Source organism: Neofelis nebulosa, chromosome 15 (assembly GCF_028018385.1).
Source record: "Neofelis nebulosa isolate mNeoNeb1 chromosome 15, mNeoNeb1.pri, whole genome shotgun sequence".
Classification (NCBI taxonomy): Eukaryota; Metazoa; Chordata; class Mammalia; order Carnivora; family Felidae; genus Neofelis; species Neofelis nebulosa.
The window spans coordinates 9,277,420-9,302,139 of NC_080796.1; the positions used below are offsets into that span (position 1 = coordinate 9,277,420).

The following is a 24,720-nucleotide window of genomic DNA, read 5'->3' on the forward strand; positions in this document are numbered from 1 at the left end:
GTTGGGAGGGCGGAAGGGGGAGATGCGGGGACCTAACACCACAAGGAAAGATGCCTCTCGAGCAAATGAGCTAAGGTCCCCGCAGAGCTGCCAGACACCTGTGAGATCACAGGACTTCCCGTCACTCCTAAGGTCAGCGCCCTGTCCTATGCCAGGTTATACCTCGGCATCCCCACGGCGCCACCCCGGCAGGCAGGCCCCCGGCGCGCCCCGAGAACCCCACCTCCGCCTCCAGCGCGCCAGGCTCCGGGGGCGGGGGGGGGGTGGGGGGGGGGTGGGAAGAGGGCGGGCCCGGGGGCGGGGTGAGCCAGGGCCCCGGCCGGAGCCGGGGGCGGAGCCGGAGCCGGGGAGGAAACGGGGGCGGGCCAGGGGGGGCGAGCAGAGGCCCGGGCCGGAGCCGAGGGCGGAGCCAGAGTCCGGGGTGGAGGCAGGGCCGGGGCCGGGCCGGGGGCGGGGCCGAGGCCGGCGCTGGGGGCGGCCCGAAGCCGGAGCCGGGGAGGAACCGGGGGCGGAGCCAGGGGGGCTGGGAGCGGGCTGGAGGCGGAGTCTGCGCCGGCGCCAGGGCCCGGGCGGACGGGCGCTCGGCCAGCCGCGTAAACAGCGCCGGAGCGCCGCGGCCGAGCAGGTGAGCGGGCGGGGCTGGGGCGCGCGGGCCGGGCCGGGTCTCGCGCCGAGCGGACGGCCCGGGTGCAGCTTCCACCCGCAGACCGGGCGCTGACTCCCGCACGCTCCTCGCCGCGGCGGGTCGCGGCTGCCCCTGCCCCGGCTGAGCTGCTTTTAGTCCGTGCGCGCGCCGGGTCCGGCCTCTGCGGCCGGCGCGGGAGCGCAGAGGGGAGCGCGCAGGGGAGCGGCGGCGGGGCCCGGCCGGGACCTCGGGGGTGGGCGGAGCGCGGGGAGCGGCCCCCAGGCCTCGGCCTGCGCCGGGCTGCGTGCGCCTCCCCGCCGCCCGGGCCGCTGGGGGTGGGCGCGGCGCGGGGTGCCGTAGGGTCGGGCATTTAAAGGAGCAGCGCACGTGGGTCTGGGAGGCGCGGGCCCGGCGTTGTCCCCGCGCTCGGACCGCTTTGGCGCCCGGTCCGGTGGGCCTGCGGCACCGGGCCCCGAGCTCTGCGTCACGGGGCAGGGGGAGGCGAGGGTCTTCCCGCCCAGGGGAGGAACCGACCGCAGGTGGGGCCTGGAACCGCGATCGTGGTCCTCGGTGCTGGGGTGCTTGGCTGTTTTTATCAGGCTCTTACAGCCGTGGGGAGACTCCCAGAATCAAGCTTTTGAAGCTGAAGGAGTCTGACACAGAGGCTAGTCCCCGCCCCCAATTTTATCGATGAAAAAACTCAGCCCACACAGCTAACGTGACTGCCCAAGGCCACCCAGGTAGGATAGCGCAGAGCCAGGCTTAGAACCCGTTGTCTGACGTCTCGCTCTGCTGTCCAGCCCTGGCACCGGGCCTCAGCCCTTTGACAGCTGGATGAAGGGCTCCTGTGTATTGAATTAATGGGTGTCCCCTTTCTAAGGTGTGAACCGTTGGTCGGTGGGCCGACAGCACCCCCATTTACGCATGGAGATAGCACCCCATCCACAGCAGTTGCAGAGCCAGCCTGGCTCAGAATCGGCAGCCTGGGCTTCCCAGCCTGTCCCCCCTCCGAACAGACCCGGGCTTCTGGTACCGACGCCCTTGATGTCCGTTCTGTAGACGCCTGAGCCTCCAGTGCTGGCAGCCAGGACCTTCAGCAGTAATTAAAGGCTCTGGATAAGCTGCTTCAGGTGTGGGAGGCTCAGGTTTCCCTCCGTGTGAAGGTGGCCTGGTGGGAGCGGGGAGGTGTGTCAACAGCTGTGTGTCCTGGGCCCCGCTGGTGAAGCGGCAGGGGGGTGGGTCCTGGCGCCAGTTCAGAGCTGGCGGGCTGGCTGTCCAAGTTCATTCCTCAGGTGGGTGAGGGCACCTTTAGGTCGGGCTGGACTGGGGTGGGGCTTTGGTGGAGCGTTTTTGCAGAGTGGGATAGATGTTGTTTCAGGTTTCCAGGGAAAATTCTGGAGGCTTGGTGTGGAAGTAGGTGTGCACTAAGTCAGTAGTCTTACTTGCTGTGTGCACGGGAGACAGACGCCCGGATCCTATCTGTTTGAGAAGGAGCGGGATAAGAAAGAGCCCGGCCACAGGCTGCCACTCACAGGAGGCCTGGTGCCGGTCACCATGCCTGTCACCCCTCCCCTCAGCTCCCCGATGGCTGTTCACAGCCCCACTGCACACCCGGTGGTGGGGGGGAGGGGTCTGCCAAATGAGAGACTCCCCCTACCTTGGCCTCTGAGTTACCCATGATGATCGTGACATAACATGTCTTACTTTGTGGGTTTGTCATATATGAGAAAAAGCCCTTTGGGGACAGTGGTTACCACAGATCACACTGAGGTTGCTATTACTTTTACCCTCTAGAGAATGGGAAACAGGTTCAGGGAGTTAAGCCACCTGGGATTTGAGCACCGGGATTTGAACCCAGCTGGCTGGGTTTTTAACTCTCGAGTTTTTGCACAGGAGGTTCCCACATGCGCCCCCTGCCCCCGTACTCCTGCACTATTGCCCAGGACATTTCTTTTTTCTGTTTTTATTACTATTATTTTTTAATGTTACTTTTATTTTTGAGGAAGACAGAGTGAGCAGGAAGGGGGCAGAGAGAGAGGGAGACCCAGAACGGAAGCAGGTGCCAGGCTCCGAGCTGTCAGCACAGAGCCCGATGTGGGGCTCAAACTCACGAGCCTCGAAATCATGACCTGAGCCGAGGTTGGACACTTAACCGACTGAGCCACCCAGGCGCCCGTTTCTTTTTTTATTTTCAAAAATCTATTGTATTAGAGAAGAGAGAGAGTGGGGGGAGGGGCGGAGGGAGAGGGAGAGACAGAATCCCAAGCAGGCTCTGAGTGGTCAACGTGGAGCCTGATGCAGGGCTTGAACCCATGACCCGTGAGATCATGACCTGAGCCAAAACCAAGAATGAGACGCTCAACCGACTGAGCCGCCCGGGCGCCCCAACTGCCCAGGATGTTTTTTTTTTTTTTTTTTTAATTTTTTTTTTTTCAACGTTTTTTATTTATTTTTGGGACAGAGAGAGACAGAGCATGAACGGGGGAGGGGCAGAGAGAGAGGGAGACACAGAATCGGAAACAGGCTCCAGGCTCCGAGCCATCAGCCCAGAGCCCGACGCGGGGCTCGAACTCACGGACCGCGAGATCGTGACCTGGCTGAAGTCGGACGCTCAACCGACTGCGCCACCCAGGCGCCCCCCAGGATGTTTTTTTTGCGCTCTCCATTAGTAACTACCTGATAGAGCAAAAGAAAAAAAAAATTTGTTTAAAGAGACCAAAGCAGTGTGCATGGTGGGGGGGGGGGGGGGGTGTCACATGCGTGTTTCTACGGAAGACATCATTGGCTTGTTCTCAGCTGTTGCTCTGACTTTTGGACACTGTTTAGTTGGCGACTGGCAGGACAACCCGTGTTTCTGCAAGTATTTCCACCTGTTCCCCGACTCCGGTGGCTGGGGGAGGGTTGAGGGAAGGAATGTCAGGGCTCCGAGGCTGGCACAGGCTGTCTCTGGCCAGGGCCTGGAAAATTCTCCTCACCTTGAGCTGGTCGGATCGGGCATGGGCTTCAGTGTAATCAGCGTTGGCCTCCAGGCCTGGGGATGGCGAGGCTGCCGTGGTAAAGTCTGGGGAAAGAGAAAGTTCCAGTCACTCTTCGGGAAAGACCAGACATCAGGGAGGAGATCATTTTTGTTCAGTGTCTTCAGTCCTTGGGATGCCAGGAGGCTGGCTCGTCTTTGCCAAAAATGGGGTCTTCTGGAGCACGGGATGAAAATTGGAAAGGGCGCTCACCTTTCTGCTGTACCTTAACCAGCACAGTCTTGACTTGGTAGAGATGAAAGGAACATGCGTTTGCTCTAGAAAATTCAGGAAACATTTTTTTTTAAAGAGTCACCCATCAGCTCTCAGCCCAGAGATCACCACTGTCAAATGCCTTTCCTCACAGCACTCCACGCACGCCCATGTGTTCGTTTATTAAAGCATCAGAGGCAGGAAGCTGGAGTTGAAGGTTTGTATTGTTTTTCCTGTTAACGTCAGGTCTCCAGAATTTTCGCCTCAGGAGTATTCTTGGTAAATCAGGTTTGAGGCACACAGAACACGTGACTGTGTGACTGTCGCTGGTTAATTCACTGGTGCTGCAGGACGCTTTCTCACTTTCCCTTTTTTGAAATGTGTACTCATTTATTTTTGAGAGGGGGCGGGGGGGAGAGACAGAATGGGAAGCGGGCTCCAGGCTCCGAGCTGTCAGTGCAGAGCCCGACGTGGGGCTCAAACCCACAAACCGTGAGATCATGACCTGAGCTGAGATCAAGAGTCGGATGCTTAGCCAACTAAGCCAGCCAGGAGCCCCTCTCACTTTCCCTTTTGAATTGACCCCTGGAAGCAGTGTTCTGGCTCCTGCCCCCCAGGCCACGCCCACATGGGAGTCCCCACCCCCGGCCCCCCTCCCCGCCCTCCTCCACCATGCGGAGCCCCAGTAGCAGAAGAGGCCTCCAGGCTGGCATTGTGGGGTTGGGGGCAGGAGAGGGACTGAGTGAGTCAGTGACCAGGAGGCATTTGTGACCTCTCGCCGGTGTTTCGGAGAAGCTGGGTGGTAAAGACACACACCTGCCCGTGGCAAAGGCACGTGCCTTTTAAGTATGGGGGTGCCCCCAGAGAGCCCACGCGGGGTGCTGTGCTGGCCGCCTGTGTGACCGCAGCTCTCGGCCACGCCCCGAGTGTGCGGGCCTCACGAGTACTTCGGGTCGGCCATCCCGAGACCCAAATTGCCGCTGTGGCTCTGGTCATGGCACTTCAGCCTTGCCTTTTGTCCCTCTGGGTTTCAGTTTCCTGAGTACAAAATAGGGCACTGACCGGATGGCCTTTAAGGTCCTTGCCAGCTCTGGCATCGGTCCCGTGGACATGCCCTGTCCTTTGACAAGTTGCTCATGTTGCCAGAGTGCCCCGGGCTGGGGCTAGGTGGAAACGGTGTCTCCCTGGGGGCTGGGTGAAGGGTGACCTTGGTGACGACCCTTGTGCCTGGCGGTTTAGCACATCCGTAGCTTTCCGCGGGGGGGGGTGGGGGGGGTGTCAGCAGCTTCCCTGTCCCTGTCCCCTCTCGCTCTATCTGTGCCCCTCCTTTTCGTCTTCATTGTAACGGCTATTGGCCGAACACCTGCTCTGTGCCAGTCACCTCACACATTATCTCTACTTTTCCACGTCACTCTCCCGAGGTGTGCCTGTTCTGTTTGTTCCAGAAGAGGGGACGGCCGTGTGACGTTAAATTGTCTGAGGCTGCGCGGCCAGGGAGTGTGCGGTTCACATCCCACAGCTGGGTGATCGGATTGCTGCTTCTTGTTTAAAACATAACCTTTTTTTCCTGGGTCTTACTCAAAGGTGGCATGTTAGGGCCAGACCTCTACCCCTTTCCCCAAACTGCCCCCTTCCCAGGCTGCTTCACGACACAAGAGAAAGCTTCATGGGGCCTAGACAGTTCCGGGCAGAAAAGGGCAGGCAGAGGTAAATACAGAGCCTGGGTCGAGGTTCAGGAGGCCCCATCAGGGTCCCCTGCGGCCTCTGATCTGGGTCCCTACGGGACTCTGGCCGAGGCTGCCTCCCGGTGTTGGGAGAACCTTCCGGCAAGTGACGTGCGTCACGGTAAGGGCTGGGGTGGATGGACAGATGGATGACGGTCAGCCAGGGCCAAATACCTGGTCAGTTGCCCAGGGCCAGCGGGGACAGGCAGGCAGGGAGGGAAGGTGTGGGGGCTTCTAAGGGAATTTTCTCTCCCTGGTAAACCCTGCCCTGGTATAAGGCGAGAGCCTCCGGGCAGTCGTGGGAGTGCTGGGAGGCAGCCTCGTGACCACAGAAAGCGGTCTGTTTAGACCCACGCCACCCTCTCTGAAGGAGAGGGCTCCTCGGCCGGTTAGGCCTACTGCAGAAGGACGGCAGGTACCAGGACCCTGACCTGTCTCCGTAGCCGCATCAGTGGTAAACGCAGTCGCCCCCCATCTGCTTTGGGAGCAGTGCTCTACTCCTTTCTTTCTCCAGCGAGGCACTGGTGTTTACGATGGCGTTTTACAGTCTTCTTTCCTACTGAGCTCCCCTGGCCTCCCGTTTTAAGGTCAGAGCCTTCACATGTCTCTGCGATGGAAAGAAGGTCGAGGAAGCTGGGTCACCGGGTTTCCTGGTTTCCTCGATAATCGCAGAAGCTGCTGACACAGGCACGTTGGGGGAAGTCTCTGGGTCAGACTCCCCTGGTTTGGCTAATTCAGCTTTTCGATCCCATTCAGCTATTAATGGGCGGAAGCGGTGGCTTCGGTGGCTCCTCCGGGGCGTGTGGGTTTTGTATCCTCCGGCAGCTCGGTCCCTGGGAAGGGCTGCCCCCCCCCCCCCCCCCCCCCCCCCCCCCCCCGCTCCCGTCCGCCCTCTGCGCCTGCCTTCCTCGGCCCCCTCCTCCAGCGCGGAGGGCTGGTTGCTATGTGCTATGTGGCTGGTAGGACTCTGCCACCAGCGGGAGAGCCGATCGGCCCCACCCCCGCCTGGTGGAGTCAGCCTCCCAGGCCGGTTGTTTTTGACGTCACCGGCGCTCTGATGTGCACAAATACCAAGCATAAAGGTTGTCCAACCGCGTACATTTGGGTGGTGATGGTGATTTTCCCTCCAGGGATTTCAGAGTTGCATCAGGCTTCAGTTCTGACTGAGAAACCGGAGGAGTGTCTGCCAGCTGCTCTGTTCTCCAGGAGCCAGGTAAAAAGGGGGGCTCTGAGGAGGAGGACAGTGACCCCGGGGCCCACCTGCCCCCCGCCCCGCGCCCCAGTCCAGCGAGGGGACGCAGGAGAGCGCAGACGGGAAGGAAGTTGCTACTTGGTATTTCCCACTGAAAAATTAACGGCTTACAAAATAAAACCACAGACGATCCATGTGTGTAAGAGGTGTGGGAGATGCAGGAAAACGCGGGGTGACCCACGGTCTCCGCATCCAGAGGTAACCGCTGTATCTGGCCAGTCCTTCAAATACGTTCGCTTTCTGAGAAAATTCAAACGGTTGTGTATGAAGTTTCGTGTCTATTACCTGGGGTTTCCTGTCGCGTTGTTTCCTGTTGTGAACTGTTCTCTGGAGTGACGTTTTAAGCAGTCGTGGGATAAACCTCACCAGATGGACAGGTCACAGGACAGGGTTTCTGGCATGTCAGTGTTTTTACAGTTAGAAACGTCCACAGCAAACAGGTCTTTATGGAAATCTTTTATTATTTTCTTAGGACAAATTCTGAGAAGTGGCATTTCAGGACCAAAAGGTATGGATGTTTTTTTAAAGCTTTCGATCTCTACTGCCTTCAGAAAGGCCGGTCCCGTTGGCGGTGCTGGAGGTGTTTTGAGTCCACTTTTTCCCCGTTCTTGTCCCCAGTGGGCAAATGCTTGGGCACTTTCTCCACTGGGAACTGCCTTCTCCCCCTGCCGCTTTCCTGGTCCCGTGGGTGGCTGTCCCTCTGCTTCCCCAGCCACCCTCTGGTCAGACGGTTTTCAGGAGAAGGCATTGTTCCTTCTTTCACTCCCGACTGAGCCGCGCCAGGGACAGGGACAGAGAGGTGGACTGGATCCCTGCGCTGGGGGCCCGGGGGCAGCTGGGCTTGGGTTCCAGGGCCCGGCAGCCCCAGGGAAGGTCTGACTGCAGCCTACGGTCACCCAGCGACCGTCTCAAAGTGCAGACCCCCGGACCTTTGGTTGGAACGGAGCTGGGGATCCACACTTCCAGTAAGTGGTCTAGCACGGTGTTCAGAGTGCAGACCCTGACTGCTGGGTTCAGGGTAACTTTGAACCTCTCACGTCTTAGACTCTGTTTCCTCAACTGTGAAATGGGGACAAACAGCAGTGCCCGGCTCCCCGGTCATTGTGCTCGGTGTCCCCCCACCCCTGCCCCAGGTGGCCTGGGCCACTTTGAGAAGCAGCACCTTCCCGAGTCCTGCGTCCTCTGTCAGGTGTTGAGGGCTCTGAGAGGCACCTCACCTGTGACCCCCGGCCACCAGGCCCAGAAGGTTGTGATTAGATAGACCCCCCTGCTCTGACAGCTGAGGGAGCCCCTCAGGGCCTGCGCTCCTGGGGGGTCTTGGGCCCGGCTTCAGGGAAGGCTTGGGAGGAATTTAAAGAGCCATTTAAAGAGCAGGATAAGGGAGGAATCTGCCCAGGGAGCATTTGCTTTCCAGTGAGGGTGCCACACCTGAATTAGCTCTGACAGCCTGTGAGTGCCCCCTGCCCAACAGCAGGGAAACGCTGGGGCAGAAATGCTCTCTGGGGAATGTCTTGCCAGCTGCTGGCCACTGGCTGAAGAAATGGAAATTGGAAGGATCTTTTTTTTTTTTTTAATGCTTATTTTGAGATAGCGTGGGACAGGGGCAGAGAGAGAGAAAGAGGATCCTAAGCAGGTTACACACTGTCAGCGCAGAGCCCGATGCGGGGTTCAAACCCATGAACTGTGAGATCACGACCTGAGCTGAAATCTAGAGTCAGATGCTTAACCGACGGAGCCCCCAGGCACCCCAGGACTTGGTCCCCGCCTCTCTGTCCTCACCCTCCCCAAGCAACTCCCCTTTTCCTTTGAAGAAGTGTCTCTGTTCTCGGTACATTTCCCCTCCTCCCGCCCCCACGATGCTGTGGCTGCTGTGGTTCTCAAGGCTGAGATTGCCCCCTGCCTTCTGTGATGCTCTGCATGTGGGGACCCTAGGTCTGTCCCTCCAGCCCCTGCTCAGACCAGTCACAGGCACCCCGGGGGGCCTGGGAGGAAGAGGAGGGAGACTGTACTGCTAACTCACATCCCTAGAAGTGACTGCCGGGAAATGCCGTGTCGTGCCCATCCCACCCGCGGCCCTGCTCCGGACGGGGTGTCATGATCCAGCCTGGGAAGACGCCACCAGCTCTCGTCTCGGGTGCCCCTCCCTGCGTGAGACTGAACTCACGGCTGCCGCCATGGGTGATGACAGCTGCCGGGTCCAAGCTGCTGTTTGTTCAGGATTTGGACACCGAGACTCGCAGGGGGAGGACTTTGAGGTGCCCCCCCCCGCCCAGACCTGTACCAGACGGTGTTTTTCGTCACCACACATGAAGGAACGAAGCCTGAAACTTCCCAGGCCCTGCAGCGTGCTGGGGCTGCTGAGCCGTGTTCCCCCGCCCCCCCTCCCCCCCCCCAGACGGGGCTGGTGCCCGGGTCTAGTCGCCCTCCTGTGACCCTGAGCTGAGGCTGGTGCTGGGGAGGGGGGGCTTGCAGCGAAGCGGGAGGAGCCCCCCACCTCCCGAGGGTGCTGCTGGCACACTGCTTTCGTAAAGCTCACCGTGGACACCTGCTTCTGCCCAGAAGCCTTGGCTGGCCCCTCGCCGCTGGCCTCAGCCCTTGCCCCTCCCTGGGAGGGGGGCAACCCCTCCCGATCTCGATCTTGATCTTGACTGCAGAAGCTTGCCCCTCCCTGTTCTGGCGCTTCTGTTCCTCTGCTGCTAGAGCTTTTGTTTTTCTTTATTATGGAAGTATAATGGAAGGGCGGTGTAATATCAGCCCCGGCTGTATACTGTGGCGATTCGACAATTCCGTACGTGTCTCAGTGTGCCTCCCGTCCACTGTCCCTTACTCCCCTTCACCTGTTCGCCCCTCCCCCCAGCAACCCCCCTGTTGGGCTCCGGGTTTAAGGCTGGTTTCTTTGTATGTTCGATTGTTCTGTCTCTTAAAGTCTGCCTGTGAGTGAGGTCACGTGGTCTTTGTCTGTCTGCCCTGGGTCAGGGGAGCTGGCTCATCGTGAAGCCTCAGGAGGGGTGTGGGCTCTGCCTTGTGCCCACAGGTGGGGGATGGAGGTGGGGTCCCTTCAGGAGTCACCCTGGCCACGGCCCCCGTCACCGGCTTCAAATAGGGCAGAGCTGGCTGACGGTAGAAGGCACCTGCTTTGTGTGGAAATCACACGTTCCGGGGGCGGCCGCACGGTCGCGTGCACTCTCAGCGTCCCCACGGCCTCTGGCGGCGTCGGTGGGAGAGCAGGCCTGCCCAGGGGGAGGCAGGGACAGCCTGGTCCACCAGGGGTTGTCTGACGCTCTTCTAGGCCCTTCTGCCTTGCTGGCTTCCCGTCCTGCTGCTGTAAGGACACTCCAGCTGGGGACAGCACAGTGAGGTGGGGGCAGGCATCCCTGCTGTGTAGACTCTCCGGCCTGGCCTTCCCTGAGGTCCTGCCCTCAGCTGTACTTCCTCTCTCTCAGACACACACACACACACACACACAGGTACACACGCACATGCCCATCCCGCGTGGTCTTGCGGCTCCCCTGCACCCCAGACCCTCCCCCTTTTTTTAATGTTTATTTATTTTTGAGAGAGAGAGAAACACAGAGTGTGAACAGGGGAGGGGCAGAGAGAGAGGGAGACACAGAATCCGAAGTGGGCTCCAGGCTCTGAGCCGTCGGTACAGAGCCGGACACGGGGCTCGAACTCACGAACCGCGAGATCGTGACCTGGGCCGAAGTCGGGCACTTAACCGACTGAGCCCCCCAGATGCCCCTCCCTGACCCTTTTCAACTGGTTCCTGGACCAGACTCCATCTTTCGCTGAGACGGGCTTGTCCCCTGCCCGGGGCTCCCTGCCTGGCTGCCATCTCGGACCCTGTCCTGTGTTTCTCCCCCACATCCAGGGCTGACCGGCGTCCGCCCAGCCCTTTCAGGGTCCGGTCCCCTCACGGGCATCCACCCTGCTGCCCGTGAGTCAGCGTCTGTCCACCTCCCGCCGTTGTCTTCCGGGGGGACCGGACACCCCCTCACGTGGCACAGGAGGCCCTCACACCTCCACGGCCCTGACTGGCACGTTCCTTCTTCGCGCCGTCTGCCCTTCCTCCCACCTGGAACATTCTGTCTCCGTCTGGGCTGGTGGCTTCTTTAGAAGACGTTCCTGATCTCTGAGGTGGACTCCCTCCTTTGGGTTTCTGTACCTCTTGGTGAACGCTTAGGTTATGTAACCGGTCACGTTGGATGATTGTTGGTCTTTTTTTTTTTTTTTTCCCCAATGTTTCCTAAAGCTTATTTATTTTGAGAGAGAGCGAGAGCACAAGCAGGGGAGGGCCGAGAGAGAGGAGGAGGGAGAATCCCAAGCAGGCTGCACACTGTCGGCTCAGGGCCCGAGGTGGGGCTCGAAACCAGGAAACTGAGATCATGACCTGAGCCGAAATCAAGGGTCGGACGCTCCACTGGCTGAGCCCCGAGTTGGTTTGTTTGTTTTGTTTTTGGATGATGGTAGTGTTTCTTGTTCATCTTCACATCCGTGGAGCCCAGCAGGTTTATGGTTGATGTCACAATGTCGGTGCTCAGTGGATGTTTGTTGATCGGACGAACGAGCGTGCGGTTTGGAGTGGCCTCGACTTTTGTCGTGGGGTGTTTCACCCGTGGCCTGGATCTCCTCAGGCCGTTCCCCCCGAGGGTCTGTGCCAGCCACGCAGGCGGCCCCTGGGAAGCCACTGGACATGCGTGTCCTGGGCGGTTGTCAGGGAGGACCCGCGTCCCGGGTCCTCGGGCCACACCCCCAGCCCTCTGCTGCCTTGGCCCTGCAGGAAGCTGGAGTGAGGCCCCCTGTGCTCCGTTTTGCAGGCGCTTCCCGAGGCAGGGCCATGCTCACGTTCATGGCCTCTGACAGCGAGGAGGAAGTGTGTGACGAGAGGGCGTCCCTGATGTCAGCCGAGAGCCCCCCGCCACGCTGCTGCCAGGAGGACAGGCAGGGCTTGGAGGACGGAGAGGGTGCCGACCAGTGGGTAGGTAATCACCGGCGGCCACAGGCCTCGAACCCAGCCCCTGGGTTCCTGGACCTCAAGGCTGGAACCCACGCTCCCCGACGCGGGAGGGCGGGAACCGTGCAGGCGAGGACTGGTCACACGGTCACACGGTGGGCCCTGGTCGGCCTCGGGGCCCACGGTCTGCCTCGGGCTGCATGGTTCTGTCCCCCCCGGTCCCAGCAGCGCGGGCTCCCCTTCCTTAGCACAGGCAGAGGGGGGCAGGAGGCACTGTGGAGGGTAGGGGCCGGGGTATCGTAGAGTGGGGGCTTATCAACAACAGCGACGTCTTCCTCACTGTTCAGGGGGCTGGGAAGTGCGAGCTCAGGTGCTGGCAGATCCAGCAATGTGGGGAGGGGGGGTGCTGGGGAGCTCTGGGTGGGGCTTTATAAGGGCCCTCATCCCATCGGGATGAGGTCACCTGGTCACCTCCCAAAGGCCCTCCTCCTCCAAGTGCTATCACATTGGGGTTTAGGGTCCAACGTGTGAATTTGTGGGGGGGGGGGGGGCGGGGCACAGACGCTCTGATGTCGTCTGCAGCCCACGGGGCAGGAGATTATAATATCACGGAGAGGGGGTGGTTTTCTGGGGGAGAGCCTCCCAACCTCACCACCTCCCTCCCCATCAGGGCAAAACGACATCTGAATTTGCTCGAAACCCCTTCTCCATTTTGCCCCTTAGTGTTTAAAACGCAGGATTTCCCCTTCCAGCCAGCCTCAGACCCACTGCCGAAGTCAAAGCTCCTTCCCTCCTCTGAGCTCTGCCAACTCAAGGCCACCGGGGGCCACCCTTACGGCCCCTTCACCTTGTCTCCCGGGGCTTTCATGCATTTTAGTTGTCTCCATCCCCGTTCGTCTAGGCTTTTCTGTTTCTTCTCAGCTGAGCGCCTGGCTTGGAATTCTCTCCGCAAAGAGCTGATACTGAAGCCACAGTAATTTTGAATTTTTGTTTCCCTTGGTTTTGTCTTTGGCGGTTAATCAACGAACAAGGCCGCAGATGACCCTGAATCCGCATGGTTTCCAAACAGAAATTCTTGCAGGGGCTTGGGCCAGCGTCTGCGGGCGTCCTGCCCTCCTGCGGGGTTGGGGGGGGGGGGTGGGCAGGAGTCCAGAGTAAGTTCCTCCTCTGCAAATTCCCAGTGTCTTACCATCAAAGAGAGTTCCCACGTGCGCTGACGGTTCTAGAGTGTGGTTTATCCACCAGGAACGTTTCATTTCTTCCTCCTCTGTCACCTGGCCGGCCTCCCGAGTCAGTATGGCCACCGGACCAGAACAGAGTGGCATCTGAGTCCCTGGACTGAGGCGGGGGGGGGGGGGGGGGGGGGGCAATGCTTAGACATGCTGCAGGTCCACTAGCCACGCGTCCTGGGCCTGCAGCCCGCCCTCTTCTGTGGCTGCTGTGGCCCCTTTCCCGTTTTTTTGGTGGTGAGTGCTGGCCTTGGGTCTTCCCTAGATGTCCTCGTAAACCTTTCAAAAGTGCAGCCCCACTCCTGCATCTAGCTCGTTCTTAACCTCCGCGAGGCAGCATTAAAACTCCTAGCTTCCTGTCACAAGACGCCCGTGCGCTACGTCGGCAGGCCAGCGCTGGGGCATCCCGTGGCCCTCACCCTGCGGCTTTCCACAGAGAGGCCAGGATAGCGAGGACGACTTTGACGAGGACCCTGACCACTACGTCTGCGGGGGGGTCCCGGGGCAGCCGTCAGGCCTGGAGGAGGAGCTGACCCTGAAATACGGGGCGAAGCACGTGATCATGCTGTTCGTGCCGGTGACGCTGTGCATGATCGTGGTGGTGGCCACCATCAAGTCCGTGCGCTTCTATACGGAGAAGAACGGACAGCTGTAAGTCGGGGAACAGGGGGGGGTCGGGTTCACGGCACCTGCAGCCTCTCGAGGGAGGTTTCGATCATTGCAGTGAAAAGAGCACAGAGGGGCGGCAGCGAGAGGCCCGCCTCTGCTCGTCACCCGCTCCTCTGGGGGTCACCACTCCTCTGGGGGTCACCCGCTCCTCTGGGGCTGTCGCTCCTCTGGGGTTGCCGACTGCCTCCTTCAAACCTTGTTACTGTTTTTAGTTCGGGAGCTTACCTTTCATTTGGGGTTGGTTTTTTCAAAGAGAGGAGCAGAGGGGGACGGCCCCCCGCCCAGGCTGGTCGGGGGTGGCAGGCTGGGGTCCCAGAACAGGTGGGGCCCTCCGTGGGCAGCCCCTGGTGGACAGGGCCAGAGCAAGGGGCTGGCGGAGGGCCTCCCGAGTGCAGCTGCTGGCCTGTGTCAGGCGGGGTGGGGGAAGCGGCCAGTGAGCCCTGGGCTGGGGTGGGTGTTTGCGGGTGCCCTGGCCAACAGGAGTGGGGAGGGCTCGGGGAGGGGGAGCCTGGGGTAGGTGGGAGAGCACCTGGGGAGGGGGAGGAGCCCTGGGCGGTGGGGAGGAGGCATCTGGGGGAGGGGCCGTGGGGTGGGTCTGGGGGAGGGGGAGGCCTGGGGGGGCCCCTTCCTTGCCCCCTGGGTCTCGGGCACCAGGCTGAGGTTGGGTGGCTCGTGGGCAGGCCCTATGGAGCAGGCAGGGAGCAGAGTCTGCAGCCCGCCGTCTCCCTCAGCATCTACACACCATTCACCGAGGACACGCCCTCCGTGGGCCAGCGCCTCCTCAACTCCGTGCTCAACACCCTCATCATGATCAGTGTCATTGTGGCCATGACCATCTTCTTGGTCGTGCTCTACAAATACCGCTGCTACAAGGTGAGTGCCTGGCCTGCGGCCGCCCTGTCCTGCCCGCCGGCCCCGCACCGCTCGCGGAGCCGCCTGTGGCTGGCGGCGTGGCCCGCTGCAGAGCAGAAGCCGGTTTTCGCCCCACCCTGCGCTGCCTACCCGCCGTCACCGTCCTTTGATCGGACGCAGAATCCCACCTGCCTGGGTCCCTCCCCGCAGTGTTGGGAGAAGCGAGATGTTCTGTTTCAGGCTCCCTTCACCCCGCCCCTCGCCTCCCCGGCAGGTTTATTTGCCCTTCTCGTTTCCCCCTGGGCTGGGTGTGCAGGGGTCGTGCTGACGGGCGCGCCCCGTGGCTGCAGCCGGGGCCCAGGGGGTAGCGGACGAGCAGAGGCCCCAGTGGGGGCCACCCTGGCCCCATCGCACAGGCATCGTCCCAGTGAGTCTCCTGTCCCTTTGTCCTGCCGTTTTCTTCTCCGCAGCCCTTGTGACTACCTGTCAATACATTTATATGTTTATCGGCTGACAGCCCTCGCCATGGTCAGGAACCCCGCTGGCTGCCTCCCCGGAGCCTAGGGCCACGCCTATAGGTGACAGTTGTCCAGTACGTCCTGTCTCTCAGTGAGGGAACAGGGGTCTGGCTGCTTGGACCTGAGGGATTTTTCACCCCATCCACCTGCCGGGTGACCTTGAGAGAACTCCGTGAATTTCTTTGCCCCCTCAATCTGTCACACAGCCACCCAGTGCCTTCCAGCGTAGTCCCAGAGGGGCCTAACGAAGATTCGGAGGCTTGGGGGTCAGTCCCGAGAAGCTGGGGGCCCGTGGTCATTCTGCCCGTTTCTGTTGTCTAGTTTATACACGGCTGGTTGATCATGTCCTCGCTGATGCTGCTTTTCCTCTTCACCTACATCTACCTCGGGTAAGTGCCCCCTGCGGGCAGCAGGCTCCTCGAGGACCAGGGCGGGGAGGGGTGCCTGGCAGGCTCCAGACTCTCGCTCGCCCCTGTCGCCGCTCCTACAGCCAGGCCTCCGACCCCTCCTCCCGCGGCCTCGACATGCGTCAGTGGCGCTCCCGGCAAGCCTCTCCATCCCTACCTGGTTCCTGATGGACGATTTAGATTTATTTGAGAGAGAGAGAGAGAGAGAGAGAAAGAACGTGAGTGAGCAGGGGGCGGGGGCAGAGAGAGAGGGAGAGAGAGAATCTTAAGCAGGCTCCAAAAGGGGCTCAAGCCCACGACCTGGGATCAGGACCTGAGCTGAAATCAAGAGTCGGACGCTCGGCCGACTGAACCATCCAGGCGCCCCCGGTTGCTGATTTAAAACAAATGAGCACGGAGGACGAATTCTGTGAACCCAAGAGGGATATACATCCCCTAAAGTTTACATTCTCCACTTTGGGCCAGGCCTGGGTGCTTCCTTGTTCGTGTGAAAAGTGATGTGCTCTCTTGCCCTCGATTTGAGCTCTCAGCCTGACCCAGGGGCCCAAAGGGACTGGAGGGACGGGAAAACCCTCTGCCAAGGACCTTTTTCCTGGGCACGGGGTCCTCCAGGCTGTGCCGGCACACGTTTACGGGGGCCAGTCCAAGGATGAGACGTTGGTATACATTCCCCACCTCGTTCCGGAAAATACTTCAAGTGGGTGGTTGTGGGGCTCACAGAAACGGGGAAGGGGAGATTGGCGAGTGAAGCCAGAGGTTGGAAAAACCCGGGCTGGGACTTCATGGTTGAGGAGCTGGGAGTGTCGAACTGTGTCTGGTTGGGTGTGGTGTCTCCACCGAGTTCCCCGCCCCACGGGCTGGCCCTTGGTCGCGCAGGGAGGTGCTCAAGACCTACAACGTGGCCATGGACTACCCCACGCTGTTCCTGACGGTCTGGAACTTCGGGGCGGTGGGCATGGTGTGTATCCACTGGAAGGGCCCCCTGGTCCTGCAGCAGGCCTACCTCATCATGATCAGCGCCCTCATGGCCCTGGTGTTCATCAAGTACCTTCCGGAGTGGTCCGCGTGGGTCATCCTGGGTGCCATCTCCGTGTACGGTAGGCGGGCTCAGGCGGGCCTCGAGGCTGCGGGCGGGGGCTGCGTCCGGGTCGAGTCCCCCTCACTGGTGCACGCGAGTGGCAGGCGCTGAAAAGTGCCCCCCTCCCCGAAGAAAGCTGGGTGGGTGGTCTCCCCTCTGAGAGGCTCGCCTTCGTGAGACGCGGGCGCTTGACGTGGCCACTGATAATCGCGCATCCGGTGAGCGCTCGCGACACCCTGGAAGCAGTTTGCTCCTACGTCCTCGGCCGTGGGATCGGCCATGGGACCCTGTAAATGCCGAGCACCCAAAGCGTTAGCTGCCGTGTAACAAGCGTTGGTGTGATTCTGTCCCCGGTGCCGTGACTTCCATCTGAGGGTGAGGAATCCGAGGCTCAGGGAAGTCGGATGGCAAGCCGGCCATCGGGGTCCCCGAGCCACACGGCGATTCCTCGTTTGCAGGCCGCCCGTTGAGACCCCGTTCTGGGCTTCAGCCAGCACAGACTCTCGGGGTTATGGCTGGAAACCGGGGGCTGGGAGCTGGCACGCAGGACATGCTCCGAGCCTCGCCTGTGCCCTGGTGTTAGCGGGCCGGCTCCTCTCTGGGGCTGCTTGGAAATAAATGTCACTTGTAACACGTCCCGGCTGTCTTTGTTCTCCCAGATCTCGTGGCTGTGCTGTGCCCCAAAGGGCCACTGAGAATGCTGGTGGAAACGGCCCAGGAGAGAAACGAGCCCATATTCCCTGCCCTGATATACTCCTGTGAGTATTTATTATTGAGAGAGATAGAGAGAGGGACAGCGCGTGGGCAAGGGAGGGGCAAAGAGGGAGACACAGAATCCGAAGCAGGCTCCAGCTGTCAGCACAGAGCCTGACGCGGGGCTCGAACTCACGAACCACAAGATCATGACCTGAGCCAAAGTCGGACGCTTAACCGACTGCGCCCCCCAGGCACCCCCTGAGAGGGTACTTTGGAGAGGGGCTCTTGAGGGCAGGGGTCTGGGGTGCAGGGTGCACTTGCTTTTCACTGGGCTCCCTTGACAGTTCCGTGGCTGTTAAAGTCTCCGAAGGGAAGGGACACGGGAGTGCGCGCATCTGGCCGCCGGGCAGGGATCTGGGTGTTTATATGGATTCAGCGGGTGTGTGTCGGGTCCCTGCTTTGCGGTGCCCTGGCCTCATGGGGAACACTTTACAGACTGGCTGCCGAGTGCCAGGGCAGAATCTCGAAGGCAGGACGGAGCTTGTGGTGGGAGCCAGGGCAGGTGGTCCCCAGCGTGAAAGCACGTTCTAGGCCCGCTCTTGGGAGGAGCAGAGACCATGTGTGAGAATGCTGAGGCGGTGCCCTGACGTGCGTTCGCCGCCTCCGGGCTCTGGGGGCGCACGTTCCCGGAGGGGAGGCCGCAGCTAAGCAGGCGACAATACGTCAGGAGGCGAGCGCTCGGTGGAAGGATGACTCGGTGGGGGACCTGAGCACTTCAGGGTGGTGGGGGTGCTGTCTTGCAGAAGGTGGTCAAAGAAGCCTCTGTCATAAGGTGACATTTGACCAGAGACCTACCTCGGGAAAACCCGGGGACAGAACGCCAGGCGAAGGCCCGGAGTGCTGGGAACGGAGCCGGCGGGGGCAGAAGGGGGCAGGGGCAGGTCCAGATGTGCTGGGCCCCCGCAGGCCACGGTAGGGACATGGCTTTTCCTCCCGAGTGAGCTTCGTGCCCCTGGAAGGTTTCAGACCCACCTGACGTTACATCTTAGTGGGATCGCACCGGTGGCGGGAAGGGAGAACAGAAGGCATGGGGTCAGGGGCGGAAGTGGAGCCGGGTCTGGGACAGAATGACCCCCCCCCCCCCCCCGGAGAGAGGGCGGGCGCCGGCCCCAGGGCAGCGGGAGAGGCGGTGAGGCGCGGGTGGAGTCTGGAGATATCTTGGAGGCAGGTTTGCAGTGGCCGTGGTATGGGTGGTGAGAGTGCTGTGGATCCGAACCTTGAAAGGGCCGGGGGCTGCCACGTCGGGGGAGGAGACGGCGGCCCCCCCCCCCCGCCCCCCGTGGAGAATGTTCCCGGTAAAGCATGCTCATGGCTAGGGAGGCCAGACGGGTACGGACCCGTGGGACTTGAGTTCACACGGGGAGAGTGAACCGGGCCAGAGAGGGAGAGAGCACACAGGCAGTACTCCCCCCCCAAATCCAGTGATCCCACCCTGGACTTACGCCACAGGGAGCAGAAGAAGCAGGGTCTCGAGCAGATGTCTGCCGGGTAGCAAAGGGGTCAGGTGGGTGGAGGAGACGTGGTGCGCACGTACGGATGTGGGCTGGGCAAGGTGTGCGCACGTACAGATGCGGGTGCACGAGTTGTGCGCGCGCACAGACGCGGGGTGGTGTGTGCATACAGATGTGGAGGACGGGTGAGGGGCGCCCTACCGCGAATTACTGTTCGGCCCCCTGAAAGGAAGGGGATTCTCACACCTGCCACGTGGATGATCCTCGAGGACTCTGCGCCCAGTGAATTCAGCCCGTCACAAAAAGGAAACTATTCTGTGACCACCACCCCCCGCCGTGATCCATCTGGAGGAGCCAGATTCTTAGAACTAGAACAGGGAAATGGGGGGACACGGGGGTGCTCGAGGTACCGAGAGTGCCGGCAGAGGAACAGCTCGGGCCCGTGAACACCCCTCCCGCTAAGGAAGCGTCCAGTTAACGGAGGTTACGCGGGTACCGTGTGCGTGACGCGTGTTTTGCCACCATGAGACGGAAACACCGCTGGTTCCCCGGACTGTTTCCTGCTGACCTTGTCATTGGTTTCGTGAGGAGACACACACACACACACATACACACACACACACACACACACACACACACACACACACGCCAAAAGACCAGGAAAGGCTGTGTCCGGGCCCCTCCCCCGGCGGCCTCCTCACAAGGGGAGGAAGCCGGTACCGGCTGGAAGTGGGGGTCCCGCGCGGGCCTCCTGGGGACGCTGCCTCCCCGGCCAGGGGGCAGCTGTAGTCGGCAGCACCTGAGGCACCCCCCACCCCTCGTCTCCTTCCCCAGCCGCCATGGTGTGGACGGTGGGCATGGCCAAGCTGGACCCCTCCTCCCAGGGAGCCCTTCAGCTGCCCTACGACCCAGAGATGGGTGAGTGTCGCAGGCTGGCAGCCTCTCCTCGCCCGGGCCTGCTGCCCTGCACCCGGCCTGGCCTGGCTCCCCCCACCCCCCCACCCCCCCACCCTGGGTGGGGGGCAGGAGGGGAAAGCCCCCTCCTGGATGGAGCAGGTGGGACTTAGAGCCTGTGCCTCAGCCCGTTGGCCTCCTTCCCTTCCCTTGGGTGTGTGCCAGAAGGTTCCTCTCTGTTCAGGGCTGGGCTGGCCCGGCCAGTGGGGTGAGGGCAGGGAGCCCCGGGCTCAGGCCGGTTCCCCACAGATCCCAGATCCCTCTGACCAGACTTTTGTCTCTCTCCCGTGCACCTGCCTCACGCAATGACGGTCACGTTCTCGGACCCCCAGAGGAAGACTCCTATGACAGTTTTGGTGAGCCCTCGTACCCCGAAGTCTTTGAGCCCCCGCTGCCTGGTTACCCCGGGGACGACCTGGAGGAAGAAGAGGAAAGTAAGTCATCTGTGCCCAGGTGGTCCGCGCGCGCTCAGGGTGCGGGCGGGGGGTGAGACGGGCTCCCTGGAGGCAGGGGAGGGTGGTGGGGAGAAGCCCCCTTTTACATCAGAGACGGCAGCAGCAGTGACAGCTGGAGGAGGAGCCCCTATGGCCGGGAGGAGGGAGAGAGAGGAGACCAGGCAGCAGGCGCGTTCGTCAGACAGTTTTATCGTCCGCGGTGAACTCTCACCCTGTTAACAAGTGCTCTGGCCGATGTGCGAGCTCGCGTTCACTGTCGGTGAGACGTCAGCTAATTAGCAGCCACGCTCCTCTGTTTTTAAGGGGAAGGCTCACCCGACGAGCTCTGGGCATCGTACGCATCCTCAAAGGTGGTGGGATTTCGTACAAAAACGTGTAACTTAAACTCAGCCCTAAATCGTATGGCTTCCTGCCGACCCCCGACAGCACGTTATATTTGCTCTTTTTTACTCAGCTAAGGGCCAATTCCCTGAATTGTCAGAAATGCCAGCTTTTTCACAGCCCAGACGGCAGGTCAGCCCGTCCGAGGGCCCCGTTTCCTGCCGGCTGCTGCTGTTCTGGGACAGCCAGGACTGGGGCCCCCCGGGGCCCCCGGATCCAGCGGAGGGGCTGGGCTGTGAGCTGGCATCTGCCGTCTGGGGCTCCCGACACTGACCGGCTCGCTCTGTCTTCCCCGCACAGGGGGCGTGAAGCTCGGCCTGGGGGACTTCATCTTCTACAGCGTGCTGGTGGGCAAGGCGGCGGCCACGGGCAGCGGCGACTGGAACACGACGCTGGCGTGCTTTGTGGCCATCCTCATTGTGAGTGGCCCGGGGACTTCGTGGGGGGCCCTGGTCCCAGGGGGATTTTCAGGTGCCGAGTCCCTTGCAGGGGCGGAGTGATGACGCGGGGCCGGGCAGGGCTTACGGGAGGCTCCGAGCAGGGGAGGCCTGGCTGAGGGGCTCCCGTGTTACCGACCAGGCACGCGGTGGTGCCAGGGGCTTGGCCAGCCCCGTGCGGTCTCACGACGCCTGCGAGGTGGGGTGATGAGCCGAGGTTCTCGGAACCGGGAAGAAGTTGCGGGCCGTGCCCGTCGGCACAGAGCTGGGGAGGGGCAGGCTGTGGCTTGAGCTCTGGTCTCTGATGCCTTCCACGCCCCCCAGACACCATGGGGTGCTCTGAACCCCAGAAGCTTGCGGGTCCCTAGAGTCCCTTAACGTGGCCAGATACCCATACTGGGGGACAGGTCCTGAGAGACCGCAGCTCTGAGCGGCGGAGGCTCTGAGTGGCGTATACCCAAGCTCTGCCCCGATGAAGGGGGGGGGTCGCGGGGCACAGTGAGGTGGAGGGGTTCTGTCTGTCCACAGCGTGTGTTCGGGGGGGTGGGGGGGTAGTGGACCCCCACGCTTCTCCACCTCAGGACTGACCCGAAGCCCCGCCCCTCCCTGGACCACAGCCCACGTGGGCAGGGGCAGGGCAGGATGGGCACCCACCTCCGAGGCCGCGGGTCATGTGGCTTCGGTGCCCCTCTGGTGCCAGCTGCTGAGACCCTCGCTGGCTTTTCAGTGGAGCTCGTCCGGTTCTCTCTTTTTTTTTTTTTTGTTTAGAATTCTTTTTTTAAATTTATCTTGAGAGAGAATGAGATCAGGGGAGGGGTGGAGAGAGAGAGGGAGAGAGAGAATCCCGAGCAGGCTGGCGCGCTGTCTGCACACAGCCCGATGCAGGGCTCCGTCTCACCCACTGTGAAATCAGGACCTGAGCCGAAATCAAGAGTCAGGTGCTTAACCCGACTGAGCCACCCAGGCGCCCCTCATCTGGTTCTTTATAAACAGACGTCCCCCAGGGGAGGCCTCTGTCACTGGTCACACGTGTCACCGCCGTAGCTGGAGTCTGGTAGAGCAGGGCCGCTCTGGGAGTCGGGCTCACGCGGGCTGTGACACGGGGGTGAGCCCTCGAGAGGACCCGGGAAGAGGAGGGGTCGGGCTGTCGTCTGGTGGGCCCCACACCAGTGCTGAGTCCTGGGTGGGGGGGGCCCGACGTCGCTAACCGCCCCCACCTCCGCCCCGCATCTGCACCGGTCACGACCTCCCCTCCCCTCCCCTCCCCTCCCCTCCCCTCCGTGTCCCGCAGGGTCTGTGTCTGACCCTCCTGCTGCTGGCCGTGTTCAAGAAGGCGCTGCCCGCCCTCCCCATCTCCATCACCTTCGGCCTCATCTTTTACTTCTCCACGGACAACCTGGTGCGCCCTTTCATGGACACCTTGGCCTCACATCAGCTCTACATCTGACGGCGGGCCGGGCGCCGTGGGCTGGCGGCCCCGGGCGGGTCGTGACGGGTGCCCCCCGCGTAGTGTCCCGGTCTAGTGCCATACGTCTCTGAGACTTTTCTTTCCTTGACGAGAAAGAAAGAGAAGGGAGTGTCGTGTTCACTTGGCGAAGAGGAAGAAGCAGCTTTTTGGCTCTAGTTGTTTGGTCACTGGAGCACGGCTCACCGACCGAGGGACCGAGGACGGCCGTGTGGACGAAGACGGTGTGGCGAGGCCGCCCGGCCCGGCACCACAGCCCGGGGTGCTCCGCGGGCCAAGGCGAAGGAAGGGACCAGGAGTCCGTGCTGGGATGGCGCTGAGCACCTGCCCGCTGTGGCTGCAGAAGGAAGCCAGCGTGCCCTGCGTGGAATGTCCCCAGTGCTTCTGTCTGTGACGTCGTCGTTATTTTATTACCTTTAGAAGCCGGGTCCTGTTCTCGTTCCGGCAGTTACTGCTGTGAAGTGGCTTAATATCAAAATCAATAAATAAGTGAATCCTGTTGGAATGCTGGATTCGGTCCGTTTCTAAGCGCCGAGCCCTCCCACCCCACGCGTCTCGTGGCCGCTCGTGGGAGGACGTGTGCTCCCGGCTCGGAGGGAGGACGCACCCAGGAGAGGGGCTAACGGCCCCGTCTGCAGTCATCTCTCCAGGTAGCTTCCTCAGCTGGGGTGTGCGGGGCGAGGGGCGCCCGACGGCCCGGAGCTCGGACGTGTGCGGGGCTGCTGGCCCTGGGCAGACCCCCCGCGCTGGCCCCGCTGTCTTGTCACCAAGAGCAGCAGTGCGGTGCCTGGATGAACCAACGTGCCCTGGGGCCGCACTCGAGAGCCCCACTGTCATCCCTTCTGCGGCCACCTCGGGGTGCCATGAGGGGAGAGTGGACTGGCCGGCGTCTCCCTTTCCCCTCCGCATCATCCCGGGCCACAGAGAGAATCTCAGCGAAGCTTCCGGCCGGGCCCGAGCCCTGGGGCAGCCGAGCAAACACAGGCCTGTGGGTGCCGTCCTGACCGCGGCCGCGTGTCCTTGTTCCTGAAATGACGTAGGTGCCCTGCAGCTGTGTATTTGTCGCGAGAGAATAAAATCGTGTATTTCGACCTTTGACGTCGCTTGCTTTTCCCTGGGCTGTTTGTGGGAGAGCAGAAGGAACCGGGGAGCCCGGAGGCCAGACGCGGACTGGCCGCGGGTGGCATTTCCCCCGCTGGCGCTTGGAATCCGGACACCGTGACTGCCGGTGACTAACTCACGGTCAGAGCCCAGGTGGTGGCATCACAGCCCGGAAAGCCAGAAGTCGGTGGGAGTCTCAGCAGATGAGGGCCGGTCCCTGGTGGTAAACGGGAGGAAAAGCTGGGATTAGCTCGTTCGGGGTGGGAATTGAACGAATAGCTCCGGGGTTGGGAGGGGGGGTTGTCCACAGATGAGTCCTCATTTGTTAGGTGTGGACAGGTCGTTGCCCAAGGCCTGACCAGGGTGCTGGGGGCGGAGGCCACGTTTAGGCGGACAAGCAGAGGGTGGGGGGCCCTGCATCCAAGGGACCGACAGGGAGGAGAGCAGAACGGTGCCCGTGAGGATGCGCCAAGACAGAAAACAAGGGAATGTCACTAGGCCAGGGTTGGGGGGGCGGCAGGTCACCTGCAGGGAAACAAAGGTAGCTAAAGAGACGTTGCTGGGGAAGCCGGAAGCTGGTCCTGACAGCTGAGAGCCTGGGGCCCTGACAGGGGCGGGAACAAAATTGGTGGTTCAGACTTGCTGGGCGGTCACGTGCCTAGGTTCCCCATAGAACCAGCCTATCAGTCTTTCTGTTTTTTCCCACATCTCCAGATTTTTAAAAATAAATCCTTAGGGGCGCCTGGGTGGCTTGGACGGTTAAGCGTCTGACTCTTGGTTTTGGCTCAGGTAACTGATCTCACGGTTCGTGGGTTTGAGCCCCGTGTCCGGGATCGCACACGGGAACCAGCCGTGGTTACAGCGTCTCCCAAGAGCAGAGCGAGAACGATACAACGTGTGGAGGTTGGGGCCTAGCGAGCCGACTCGTGTTCTGTTACCAGAGGCCGGTAACCTCTCTGGGCCTCTCTGGGCCTCAGTGTCGGGCGTTCATAAAGCGAAGGACGTAGAACATGCTAGTGATTTGCCAGCTTGTGATCTGGAGCTGGGTGAAGGTGACCTGATGGCATTTTCACGGATTTTAGGAGGCCACGACAAGGTGGCTCAAACCATTAGCTACTACAGCAGTGAGCTTTGTAGACCAAAGTGGAGGAACCCCACACAAGTCTGGGAGGGGGGAAGGCGGGA

At 61.4% G+C, this 24,720-nt stretch overlaps 1 protein-coding gene across 4 annotated transcripts; it reads left to right on the forward strand.

The window, feature by feature from the left end:
• The first annotated feature begins 509 nt into the window (after positions 1–509).
• On the forward strand, positions 510–23,525 carry PSEN2 (presenilin 2). 4 transcript variants are annotated; one of them, XM_058700163.1, is made up of 13 exons: positions 510–625; positions 6,707–6,789; positions 7,301–7,336; positions 11,646–11,806; positions 13,448–13,662; positions 14,361–14,553; positions 15,372–15,439; positions 16,334–16,554; positions 17,195–17,293; positions 19,577–19,660; positions 20,029–20,130; positions 20,833–20,951; positions 22,261–23,525. In XM_058700163.1, exons 4-13 carry the CDS (start codon positions 11,666–11,668, stop codon positions 22,414–22,416), a joined length of 1,398 nt encoding a protein of 465 aa, XP_058556146.1. In that variant the 5' UTR covers positions 510–625; positions 6,707–6,789; positions 7,301–7,336; positions 11,646–11,665; the 3' UTR covers positions 22,417–23,525. The 4 variants fall into 4 exon arrangements, with proteins under 4 accessions (XP_058556146.1, XP_058556144.1, XP_058556145.1 ...); XM_058700161.1 differs by lacking the exon at positions 7,301–7,336; XM_058700164.1 differs by lacking the exon at positions 7,301–7,336 and having other exon boundaries at positions 511–625; positions 14,412–14,553.
• The last annotated feature ends 1,195 nt before the right edge of the window (positions 23,526–24,720 follow it).